At 34.7% G+C, this 13,063-nt stretch overlaps 1 protein-coding gene across 1 annotated transcript in view; it reads left to right on the top strand.

Moving 5' to 3' along the window:
- The window catches only part of FAM126A (family with sequence similarity 126 member A), a 35,839-nt gene extending 29,812 nt beyond the window's left edge, over nt 1-6,027 (top strand). Inside the window, exon 8 of the mRNA XM_023512477.1 lies at nt 5,384-6,027. Within this exon, the coding sequence (XP_023368245.1) occupies nt 5,384-5,958 (575 nt within the window). The 3' untranslated portion in view covers nt 5,959-6,027. The remainder of the gene's footprint in view (nt 1-5,383) is intronic.
- Nucleotides 6,028-13,063: the final 7,036 nt, after the last annotated feature.

Raw genomic sequence — 13,063 nt, 5'->3', positions numbered from 1 at the left:
GTCTCCTGCCTCTGCCTCCCAAGTAGCTGGGACCACAGGCGCCTACCACAACGCCCAGCTATTTTTTGGTTGCAGCCGTCATTGTTGTTTGGCGGCTCTGGGCTGGGGATTCGAACCCGCCACCTTAGGTGTATGTGGCTGGCGCCTTAGCCGGTTGAGCTATAGGCACCAAGCCTGTAAATTTTCTTAATGAAAGGATTAAGTTCTATTCTTTAGCTGTGTATGCCATCCTTTGGATAACATAAGAAGAACTGTAGATTTGAAAAAAGATTTTTTTTGATGTTACTAAGCATTTTTTCTAAACCTGTATTTAGATATGGCTATTGCACTTTTCCCAAACAAGAAGTCTTTGCTTTCCTTTGCTACCTAAAAATTCCTATTAGATAAGCTATATATATTTTTCTTCTTTTGTCCAGTCAAGTAATCCATCCCTAGCTTACCTTTTTCTTGTCAGATCTTCTGCATGTTTTTTCATTGTTATATATTCTAATAATTTCATCTCAATAGGAGATTCATTCAATTTATAAATCAAAGATTTATTAGGTATCTATAAACATACAAGCTACTTGTCCTGTTATTAGGTATATAGCAGTGACTAAACAAAATAAAAATCTCAGCCCTCATGGAACTTCCCTCTAATAAATAACATGAATACATAATTGTAGGTTAGAGAGTGGTAAGTGCTAAAAAGAAATAAAATAGGGAAGAGGGTAGATTAAATATGAGAAATATTGAAACTTTTGATGGACTGATCAGGGAAATTATTCAGAAAAAACCTGAAGGAGAGTAAGGAGATGAGCCATTCATCCACTTGCAAAAGAGCAGCCAGGAGGCCAGGAAGAAAGTGTGGGTCAGGAGATTGGGGTCACAGAGTTTATAATGTAAGGGAAGAAGTCAGAGAGGTAATAGAGAACACAATCATGTTAACAAATGTTTGTTTGTGTTACCTAACAATCTTTCTTTTTCTTTTTTTTTTTTTGGAGTTTTTGGCTGGGGCTGGGTTTGAACTCACCACCTCCAGTATATCGGGCCGGCGCCCTTCTCCTTTGAGCCACAGGAGCCCATCTTTCTTTATTTTTTAATTTCCCACAGAATTATGTTTGTGTTCTTTCTAGCTCTGTACAGAATTACATGCTTTTCTTTTTATAAATTCAATAAGCAGTTTTAAAAGTCTGCCATTTGTTACCATTTTTGAGTGATAATATGCATCAAAAATTTGTGTTTGGCTGGGTGCCCGTAGCTCAGTGAGTAGGGTGCCAGCCACAGACACCAAGGCTGGCCAGTTCAAGCCCTGCCCAGGTCTGCTAAACAACAATGACAACTGCAACCAAAAATAGCTGGGAGTTGTGGTGGGCGCCTATAGTCCCAGCTACTTGGGAGGCTGAGGCAAGAGAATTGCTTAAGCCCGAGAGTTTGAGGTTGCTTGAGCGCGATGCCATGGCACTCTACTGAGGGCAACATAGTAAGACTCTGTCTCAAAAAAAAAAAAAAATGTGCTTGTAGGAAAACATGTTATCTTATTTTTCTATTTGCCATCTAACTTCATGATTTAAAAGTAATTAGTATTATTGCTTCTTAGGCTGCAGATCTTCACAACTACTCCAAAGAGTATAATTAGCAATTCGATTTCCTAGTACTGCTTTATATAATGTTATCTTGTCATTTTCTAGTTTTTCTTGCAAAATTCTGAATTTCCACCATTGAAGCGTCATTTTAAATTAATAACTTTCATTGACATCTTTTAAAAAATAAACCCAAGTTTAAGAAAATGAACAACAAAACCTTAACAGTTATGACTTTATTAGATTTTCTTCCAGACTTTGCTCTGGCTCTCTGTTCAGCCAAAGTAAATTATTTGCCTTTTATGAAATGACCAGGAATCTTAGCAAATAAATTAAACCTAATTGTGGAATGTCAGTGGATATTTAACTCAATTTGATTCTAAAGAATTGAAGGGCTAGAATTAATAGTATGTTAGTACATAGACATTTGCAGTCAACAGATTTCACTGGTTAGCTTCCCCACTAAATAATTGTGTAGCTCTTTCTGAACTTCAGTTTCCTTGTCTGTAAATGGGAATCATATTGCCTACTTTAGAGGCTCACTAATAAATTGTTTTGAGAAAATAATTAAATAATATATATATGTGAAGACTCTCAAATATGGTATTCAGTGCCAATGTAAGTATTATTGTTATCTATTCTATTAGGTCACCTTATCTTTTAAAATTTTATTTAATAAATTTTAGTGTTCATTGGCTTTTGTATATCTGGATAATTTCCAAAGTTTTTTTCCTTTGGACTGAAGGTCCTTTTTTTTCTTTTTCTTTTTTTTATTTCTTATAGCATAACTGTGTACATTAATGCAATCATGGGGTACAGTGTACTGTTTTCATATACATTTTGAAATACTCTCATCAAACTGGTTAATATAACCTTCATGTCATTTTCTTAGTTATTGAGTTAAAACATTCATACTCTGCTTTTAGAAAGATTCACTTGTATCCTTGTAAGGTAAACCATAGAGGTGACCCCACCAATCTCCCTCCCTCCCCCAAGGTCCTTTAATAGCAATTCCTGCAATGTAAATAGACAGTCTTGGCTGTCACCCCACAGTGCCATTGCAATTTTACTCTCAGTTGCAGTGGCCTCTGACATACACCTCCATAAGAATTTGTTTGCCCTCACTTTGAAGACAGTCAGTGATTGGGAATAGACTTGGTTGGAACTTGTTGGTTTCATTCAACCTTTATTAGAGAGCACCCAGAAGCAGCAGTGCACCACTTCCCCACCAACGTTCTTTGGCCTAGCCAGGAAATAAAATTTTCTTTTAGAAAACCTTGATTTATTCAAAAGTTTATGAAGCACTATGTTGAGGGGAAATAATGGTATCAGCGCATGGACTCACCAGCACAGGGCAACAGGAAGGTTTGAGGAGGAGACTTCCAGAAAGGCATATTGCTGCTGGGTGTGGAGTATCCAGGCCACCTATAACAATTTTGTTTTAAAGTTTTCTGAATTTGAAAGAATCAGAATGGAGCAGTGGTCCCTAAATTTTGATGTGCATTAGTCACTTGGGAGCTTTAAAAATCCTGATACCCAGCTCATACCTCATACTAATTATAAAGCAGAATGTTTGGGAGTGGGAGCCAGGAAGAAGCAGTTTTTAAAGATGGCCAGGTGATACCAATGTGCAGCAAAGTTAGGGAACCACAGGACTGTGTGACGTAGCCTCCATTCTTTTACTGTATGTTACTGTTTCTTAGTTTAGCACTGTTAGCAAGTTTGCTAATCCTATCACTAAAAATATTTTAAAATGACAGGTAATGTTGCTCGAGTAGATTTATGGTCTACTTTTTTTTGAAGTGTGCTTTACATAGTCTTATGTTGCTTTGAACTTTGTTTCACTGCTGTCACATTTGAGATGTATTTATTGTTTTTCCTATTTGCTACAGATAATTTCTTGACAGATTTAAATAAATCATGCCTTTGTGATTTAAGACAATAAAATCATGTCTACAGGTACTAACTAGTCATGAGTTTTGTTTTGTTGTTTCATTTTCATAGCTGTTTTCAGAACTGATAGCCATTTGTTTTTCCAAATCCATTTTTATTTTTCTCCAGTGTAGTAATAAACTATGACAAGTTAGCTTAAATTTATGAAGTCTGAAGAAATTGACTGTCTAATTATATCATAGCCACATTAATACTTACTAATATGTAAGATGGTGGGTATGTAAGACAAAACTATACCTGTGGTATTATTTAATAATGATATCAATGATCTCCAATTATTCATATGTTAATAAGAATTTTCCCAAATATTATAGTTTATTGAGTCAATCTCAAGTATTAAAAAAAAAGGAATTTTAAGTCTACAAAGGAGAATTCCTAGGTAGCTTGGTTCTAATGTTGACAAGAGCTACCTTTTGGCCATATGTCCTTGAGTATTTGCCTAAGGCTTGACATAGCTCAAGTGGTTCCAATATGATCTTTAAAATAATAGAAATTCTATTTTTATTTATAAAAAGTTATTTCATATTTATGTGAAATATGTGATGAAACATGAATTGATGCTCTGTGAATTTTTTTCTTCGTTATTTAGAATTAAAGACCATGACCTTATTTTCTCTGGTGCTGTCAGAGTATTATAAATATGTAAATTTCTACAGTGCATGTATTTGGTTTAATTCATAACATTCAGTCATCCAATTTTTGGTTTGGGTCTTTTGTGTTTTTTTTTTGTTTGTTTCGCATTTTTTATTTTGTTTTGTTTTCAGCCATCATTTTGTCTTATCATCTTCATTTCTAGAGCAACCTGACAACACTACTGACACTACTGAATTGGGCATCCTTGTCATTCCTGAGATTAGTATCACAAATGTGGCCGGAGAGAGAAGCGGGAATGGGGAAAAAGGCAGAACGCTAGGAGAGATTGATGCTCAGCATATACAGGGTGTGCAGGAAACAGCCACAGATCCTAGAACTGAGAGCAAAAGCTTGCCAGAGATCAGGAGGCAAAAATCTGTAAGAAAAATGATGGAGGATGGAATAAACTCACCTGGCAGAGTGCAGTTTTAGCAGAGCACTTTATAGCTGCACTCCAAGGTATCTCAAGGCAAAGGGCCACTGATGCATGTTAAGCAACAGTTGCACAATCACAAAAATTTTGCATGTCATCTAATAATCCAAATGCATGAATTATGCACAATTTCTCCATGACTCCTAATGCTGTTTGGAATGGTCCTATCTATACTGTCTCTGCATAAATTGTTACGAAAACTGAGGCAGAAAATTGCTTGGAAAATAATTTTCTGCTTATGTTTTAAGATCCAAAATTATGTTTCATCTTTGAATTTTTTCCATCTTTTATTTGAAGGATAATGTCTATATAATTTTAGCAAGTTTGAGCTTCTGATAATTTTTTTTTAATTTGATAAAATAATCTATAGTATGGAATGCAACCTTCTAAGAAATCTCTTTATAATATTCAAATACTATTTTTTAAAAAGTTCCTAGGTAAGAGGAACTTACACTGATTTAATTATACACTGCAGAAGGGTTTACTCTAGTTTTACTGTGTGTTAATTTTTCTAATTATTTCTGATCTTTTGCATGAATAATAGGAGAACTCTGTCTAAAAACATAGTGGGGTGTGGTTTATGGCATGCTTTTTGTTTAATATACTCTACATTAATGTCATTTTGGACTTCTTTTAGAATAAATGTTTTGATTTGTCCTTTGATTTTATTCTATACTTTGTTGACTTATGAAATTATGCTTAAGTTAATTTATTTGAAATATAACCGATACGGTATTAATCATTTAAAAGGAATTGCTTACAATGCTTAATGTTAATTAATCTTTGTCATTTCTTTGTTTAGGAAATACAGAATTAACAGGTCAAGAAGAACTGATGGAAATATCTGAAGTTGACGAGGGATTTTATTCCAGGGCTGCGTCTAGTACCAGCCAGTCGGGTTTATCAAACAGTAGTCACAATTGTAGTAACAAGACAAGTGTAGGAAAGAACCAGAGACGGTCAGGAGGAAGCAAAACTGGAGGAAAAGAGAAAGAAACTACAGGGGAATCTTGCAAAGATCACTTTGCTCGAAAACAAACTCAGAGAGCCCAAAGTGAGAATCTTGAGCTTCTCTCTTTGAAGAGACTTACTTTAACAACCAGCCAATCCCTACCTAAGCCTAGTAGCCATGGTTTGGCTAAGACCGCGGCGACTGTATTTAGTAAATCCTTTGAACAAGTCAGCGGTGTCACAGTCCCACACAATCCATCATCTGCTGTTGGTTGTGGGACTGGGACAGATGCCAATAGGTTTTCCGCTTGTAGCCTCCAAGAAGAAAAGCTTATTTATGTTTCAGAAAGAACGGAACTTCCAATGAAGCATCAATCAGGTCAGCAGAGACCTCCTAGTATTAGCATTACTCTATCCACAGATTAATTTGTAAACTATTTTTCTCCCATAACCAGTGAATCTGAAAATATGACTTTGCTTCTTTATGAGAGTTCCCTGAATCTTTCATCCATGTCCCTGACTGGAGCTCTGATGTCTTAAATTCTGAAGGCTCCTTTGACTTTATGAAGGGAATAATGTCTGGGTTGCAATAAGTTAAAATATGGTTTTGTTATTTCTTTGGTTGTGATTTTCTCCCCCTTGGTTTGAGGTGTTTTTTTTTTTTCTTCTTTTTTAATTGTTACTGTTGCCCTTAGATTATCAGTGTGACAATAAATTTGTCAGGTTATCTAATCAAGTTGGTTATATCTGATGTGAGTTGGTGAGTTTTTTTTTTTTTTTAATAATTCCTATTTTGTTGGCTGTCGGAGTCAAGGGAAACTGTTTTATAAAGGATAGAATAGAGGCACAGCTCCAGGAATTCCACAGCTGGCCAATGAGGAAGCCAGGCTGAGAAGCAGGCATGTGAAAGCACAGAAGTGCTGTGTGTGAAAAGTTCCTGAGGGAAATGTTTGTAACAAGATCATCTTTAAGATTAGAGCAGTTTGTTCAAAGCACTGGAAAATGCTTGGCTACTCAGTACCTACACTGTTATATGATTCTAGGGGATGAGTGCAGGCATTTCTGTTACCTTTAGAACATTTTTATGTCAAAAATCAGATTGCTGGTAGGTGTATTGAAGTGTTTGATATGGATATAGCAAGTGAAGATACCTTCTAATTCCTAAAGTGTGATAGGCCATAAAACTGATTTACCCTGCTGCTCAACTTTGGAAACCCTAGTTAGTTTGGATTCCTATAATCCAGAGCACACATCATTGAAGACTTCCTGGAGATCATTGTAAATCTTGCAACACAGCTCTCAAGATACCAGTGTCAACTATATACTATTGTTTGTCTATAAATGAAGGAAACTTTTCATCTAGAAAATGTCATTAAAATATAGTAAAATATGGACAAAGGACATTTATATATTAACTGATTTAGGGTTGTTTGTATTTGTGCTCTTGAATCTAAAATATGAAAAAAATGAAATGTGTTTCTTTTAAATGTTAAAATGTAAATGTTCTTTAACATTAAAGAACGTTTTAAATGTTCTTATTATGATGTAAAAGGGATAATCAATTTGCTGTCTCCCAACCAGAATATAAAAATGAAAAAGGTGGTATGGCAGGAGCTCAACAAACTTGTATATAACTGTACAAGACTGTGTGACCTCTAGATGGACATAAAAATGTGGTGTTTGCCAGGGGTAGCCCTTTGGTCCATGGCTGAGGTTCCCTGTGAGTCAAGCATACTTAAGTGATAATTTGGAGCGAGAAAGAGAAAGCGGACCTGAAGGGGAGAGACAGTGCACTGGGAGGAAGGCCTGGGGTGCTTTCCAAGTGTTGGGTTCTTTCACTGTTAGTACACAGCGGCCACAAAGAGAGCGCACTAGTGTTTCTCTCTCTACAGAGGAAAGATATGTGAAAGTTGTGTATGTTTGGAAAAGTGCCAAAACATTTATACTCTGAATTTAGTTTTGACTCTAACTGCTTTGGCTACTAGTTTAAACCCCATTGTTCAAAAAGCATGAATTAGTTTTCATTCAGTAGCTCTGAATACAACATGGTTGTTAACATAAGTGAATTTGATTTTTTTAGTTCCAGTAATAGAATGGAGTAAGATCTACTGGTGTAACTTATAGTCAAAAACTCTAAGGCAACCAGGCAATGAAAGTTGGTATTGCATTAATTTAACAGGAATACTGTGTACAATTTAAACTATTTGTAAGACGACACCATGATTTTCCTGTTGTCCTTTTGTAATTCTTTAACAGCAAATCTCGTATGCATAATTATTAACAGTATTCATATTAATAACTAATATAAAGAATTGGCATTTTAAGCAAGTTGAGGTGCTTAGGAAACAGAATAGACCTGAGGAAACATTAGCTGGCACAGGTGAGAGATCAGATTTTAATGTTCTACTACTGTAATGGAACTTTATTTTGATACTATTCTAGACCTTTGCTACTCAGGTGGTCCAGACTATTCAGTAGGATTGGCATCACCCAACATCTTGTTACAAATGCAGGATTTCAGGGCCATTCCAGATCTGTTGCATCAGAATCTGCATTTTAACAAGATCCCCAAGTGATATGTAAGCACATTAAATTTTTCAGAAGAGGTTGTCAGAGTACAAACAAATTACTTCTCTAAAAATGTAATTTTTAGAATTCCTAGTGGTCTCACAACCCTAAATCAAATACGTCAGATACTAGATCATTATCATCTTCATTGTTTTAGACAGCTAATTAATTTTTAATAATATTGACACATGGCTTCTTAAGGTCTCTAGTTCTAAATTTCTAACAGTCCTCATTTATTTTTATAATAAAAGTGTAACATTTTGTACTTTTCTTATTAACCATAAATGGAATCAGAGCTATAAATGCCTGCAATTTTAAGTATGAAAAAGAGTACCACACTTTAATACAATGTACACCAAATTTGCACTTGTATATTCTTTTTAAAAATTTCTGAAGCCTCACTCAGTGAGGTGGCTTTGAATTTTATTCCAGGTGATTTATACCAATTGACTTTCTGGACTATGGAATTATGTTAAGAAAATTCTTTTATAGTACCTTTGATACCATTTCAAATAAGGATTATACATTAAAGATTTTATAGAAATTATGAAAATTGGATAATATTAACTGTGGCAACAATTGTTACTCTTCTTACTACTGCCCCCCACTCCTTCTTCAAATCTGAATTTGGATGGCTTTTGTAGCCACTTTCTTTTATTAAAGGTTACCATGATCACCAACCTCCTTTGTGTCCAGAATAAAACGTTTATCATGAGAAGGATTCTGCACAAAAATTGTAGCTCCTTTCCACATTTTAAACCTCTAGGGCAGGAGTCCTCAAACTTTTTAAACAGGGGGCCAGTTCATTGTCCCTCAGACTGTTGGAGGGCCAGACTGCGGGCCCTGGGACGAGTCAGCTGCTAAGCAGGACAGGCAGCAGCAGCAAAAACACCCGGCAGGCCGGATAAATGTCCTAGGCAGGCTGCCTGTGGCCCGCAGGCCGTAGTTTGAGGACGCCGGCTCTAGGGATTGTTGGAATCATCCAGCCTATCACTCTTGAAAACCCAACTTCCTAGGATGTTCTAGAGAAACTAGAGCCAGCACTAGCCTTTTTGAATCCAAGTAGGGAGAGAAACAAAGTAAACTTGTCAAGGGAATATCCCAGAGTGCCCTGGGTAATGTCTTCCCTTCTCTCCCTGAAGCCACAGGAAAGCACCCTGGAGTCCATTGTATACCACCCTGGAAACTTTTAAGGCAAGCTCTGTTGACTTCAAGAGTAGAAATCTTCAGTCTGTGATGATTGAAGTTTGTTTTGAAAAAGCAATATTTCATTGTCCTTTTCAATTCTGAAGCAACTGCTCAGCAAACATTATTCATTTTTTACAAAGTGGAATAAAAGGGAAATATATTTTTTAAAACCAAAATAGATCAAAATGATCCCAGTTTTAAGGGACTTTGCCTATTTTGGAAAAATAAAACTAAAGTGTTAAAACTTAAATTATGGAGAAAATATGTATTTACTGTGAGACATAATTTTAAATGTTTAAGATAAGGCAGGTTAACATTTTGAGTCTATAGGCACAATAAGTCTTTATTAAAAGGAAGCACATCAAGGAAATAGGTATGCTGAATAATGTCACTGAAAAAATATTTTTAAAAAATCACTTAGAAAAATAATTTGGGAGTACTTTAAATATTGTAGATAAAGTTTAATGTATAATAATGTCTTCTCAGTTTTTGGATGGAAAATTAAAACTCGATTCCTTTAGCGAGCATGCATTTATACTTTTAGATTTGTTGCTAAGTAAAACTATACTCGATACTTGGAGTTATTCAGATTTATGTTTAATATTGTTAAGTTCGTCATTAGAGAACATAAAGATGTTGTCTTCTGTACTTTGTAACTTGTGCTTATCTAAGGAGACTAGCTGTGGACCTTTAGAAGATGTGTTTTTTTATAGTAGAGTATGTGTATCTTCATAGGAAGTTTTTATTGTAAATTCAAGATCCTATTTCACATATTGTTCTTCCTCTTGTATGGAGTTTATTGCGTACCTCTTATCTTTACTTCTAGTCATGGAGTGGTACTAATTTTTTCATAGTAATATACTTGTTTCTAATTGTATTCTTAGCGTTTACACTCCTGAAGAATAAACTATGACTTTGGATATTTTTATGTGTTCCCTACCTTTTTAAGGTTATGGTAATAAACTGGAGTTTAGTTTTTTTGAATTTTTGTATATGTGTCAATGTTCTCCATGTGCAGTACTTTATACCATGAGTGTTGCCTCTTGTTTTATTGAAATAAAAACTGAAAAAAATATTTTTTCCTGATCACTTACTCATTTAAAGGTCATTATAAAAGTTTATAAAATTCATGATATGAAGGTGTAAAGAAGAAAGACTGAGTTGAGTGGAGCCAATGAGAGCTTTAGGGTGTAAGTGATAAGACAATGACATCTCTTGCTGGCTTTGTACTTTGTGTGGCCAAGAAGTATGGCAGGCTTGTTAGTATGCAAAGAAGATGAGCTCCATGGGCCATGCCTCAATGGCTGGTTATTTGTCATGCTGGAAAACAGGCAGATTACCCTTTTACCTTTAATATGAGTCTGTATCCCTTGAGCACAGATCATCTGCCCCTAGTACCTAGATAGGCTTTGTCATGGTAGATATTTAGACATTTAATGAAATGAATAAATGAGTTAGGCTGATATTGACTTTGGAAAAGAATCAGGGATAAGGTCTTCAATGTGTTATTTTACAGTAAAACTTTAGGATTTCATTTATTTGCTCTAGTAAATCTCAAGGGGAATTACATCATTGTGCATTAGAAACAAACAAGGCTATCTTAGATACTTAAATTTATCTTCATGTAGTTGATTACATTTTTTTGAATAATTTCATTTTATCTAAGGAACTAAGTACTTTGGGAAATATATTCTAAACTACTCTTAGAAGAGTACTTGTAGAGAACCAGAGCAGTGATTTTGTAAGCAGTGTGTTAGTTAGCCCTATGAGAAATATGCATTCTTCTGGTGACTTCAATATTTCCAATAAATAGTGGAATTACCTATAGAATATGACTTTGTTAATATTAACGTAATTATTTTATAATTATAAAGACTTTTAGAAATAAGTCTAATCATGTGGTTATTTCTCCTGCATTCTATTATTATGGTGGTAGTGGTAATTAATATGTACAGCTAAAATTGTCTTATTTAATCCTCAAAACAATCCTATAAAATGAGTGGAATCCCTGTTTTACAAAAGAGGAAACTGAAGCTCTTTAATAGGGTACGTGACTTGCCTAGGGTCACGTACCTGCTGGGAGGCAAAGTCAGGCCTTGAACCCTGCCAGGTCTTATGACTTTCATTTTTAAAAGATTATATTAATTAAATACTTAATGGCCATATGTTTAAAATTCATTCATCCCTTCTATCTTATGGATGATAGGGTTAGGTTTTAAAGTAAAATAAAAATCTTAGTTTTCTGAAACTAAATTGTGATTTTGTAGAATTTGAGATAATTTTGTTTCAGTGGTAAACTGAATGCTGGTTATACTGATATCAAAAGCATGGCAAAATATAAATTAAAATAAGATTTCTTTTTTTATCTGTCAGACTGATAAACATGAAAAAGATTCTAGTATTGGCATAGGTGTGGGGAAATCATTAGTCTCTGGGATAATTAGTGGGATTGTAAATTGGTACAGATGAATTCTACAGAATCTATGTAACTTTAAAGTATACCACTGACCCAGCAGTTCTATTTATTCCTATATATTCTACAGAAAATTTAGTGCAAATGCATAAGCATAGCAGGCAAGGTGTTCATTGCAGTCTTTCTTGTAATTGCAAGAAAAGAGGAAACAAAAACCCAGTGATTTAAACATCATTAATAAAGGAATAGATAAATTATGGTACATACATGTAATGGAATATGATGTAGCCATTAAAAGAATGCAGATCTATATGTGATGATTTAAACAAATTATAACACTATAATGTTCCCTGAAAAAAAAGCATGTCATATAACTATATATACATGTATATGTACATTTATATATATGTATGTGTATATATATATCCCCCCACTTTCATTGTAAGTGTGTGCAATAGTTAATATGAGGCTGTGTATATGTACAATATGCATTTATGTTTGCTGATATTGGGGGAGGAAAGCACTGTTTCTAAGTGTGATCTAAAGATAGTCTGCATTAGGAAAATACTGATACTTTTTAACATAGAGATTTTTGGGCCTTATGCTAAGTCCTCTGAATCAGAATCACTGTTAGTAAGCATAGAAACCTGTGTTTCTAGCAGATTCCTCGGGTGACGCGTATACAAACAAACATAAAGTTTGTCTACTAGCTGACAGCTATGAATTGGTTATTTAGTAGTGGATAAGAAGAACACACTTCTTGAAGAGACCTTGTATTTCAAATGAGTCCTACTTAAGATAAAGCCAGACAACAACACAGACCTGTAAGTGAAAGGCTAATTGGCCTGGATAGAAAAATGATTCTCCTGCACAGAGGTACACACCAGTTAAATGAGCAATCCTTAAAAAATGAAAAACCCACCTCTGTTATTGTTTAACTTACTAATATATCATCAGATGACCTGTTAAAAAAGCAAAAGCAAACAATGGAACTTACTACAATAAGAGAACGTGCCATTTTGATTCAATTAGCTATATCTAGAAACAGAAATTAAGATATTTGTAGGGTTTGGGGATCTGTGTTCAAATAATTTAGGGCATGTCAAGGCAAGGAACTGATTGGGGTTGACAAAGTTAACATTATAGTTTAGGATTGGTGGACACAGTGAGCAAGGGTCTTGAGGAGTCTTGATAAGTGAAAAGCAAGCTGTTGCCCAGGTAAGCACCTTATTGTTTCCAATCTGTACAATCTCTTGTGAAAATGAAAAATAGAGATAGTTTTCATATTTATTTGCTTTTGTTTACAATCTTATCTTTCCTAGGCAAAGCTTTCCTGGAATAAATAAGTCATGTTGACATAGG

The sequence above is a fragment of the Otolemur garnettii genome, unplaced genomic scaffold (assembly GCF_000181295.1).
Source record: "Otolemur garnettii isolate 467f Iridium unplaced genomic scaffold, OtoGar3 scaffold00028, whole genome shotgun sequence".
NCBI lineage: Eukaryota > Metazoa > Chordata > Mammalia > Primates > Galagidae > Otolemur > Otolemur garnettii.
Note: the sequence above shows the minus strand (reverse complement) of the source record. Positions and strands in the feature narration are given on the sequence as shown.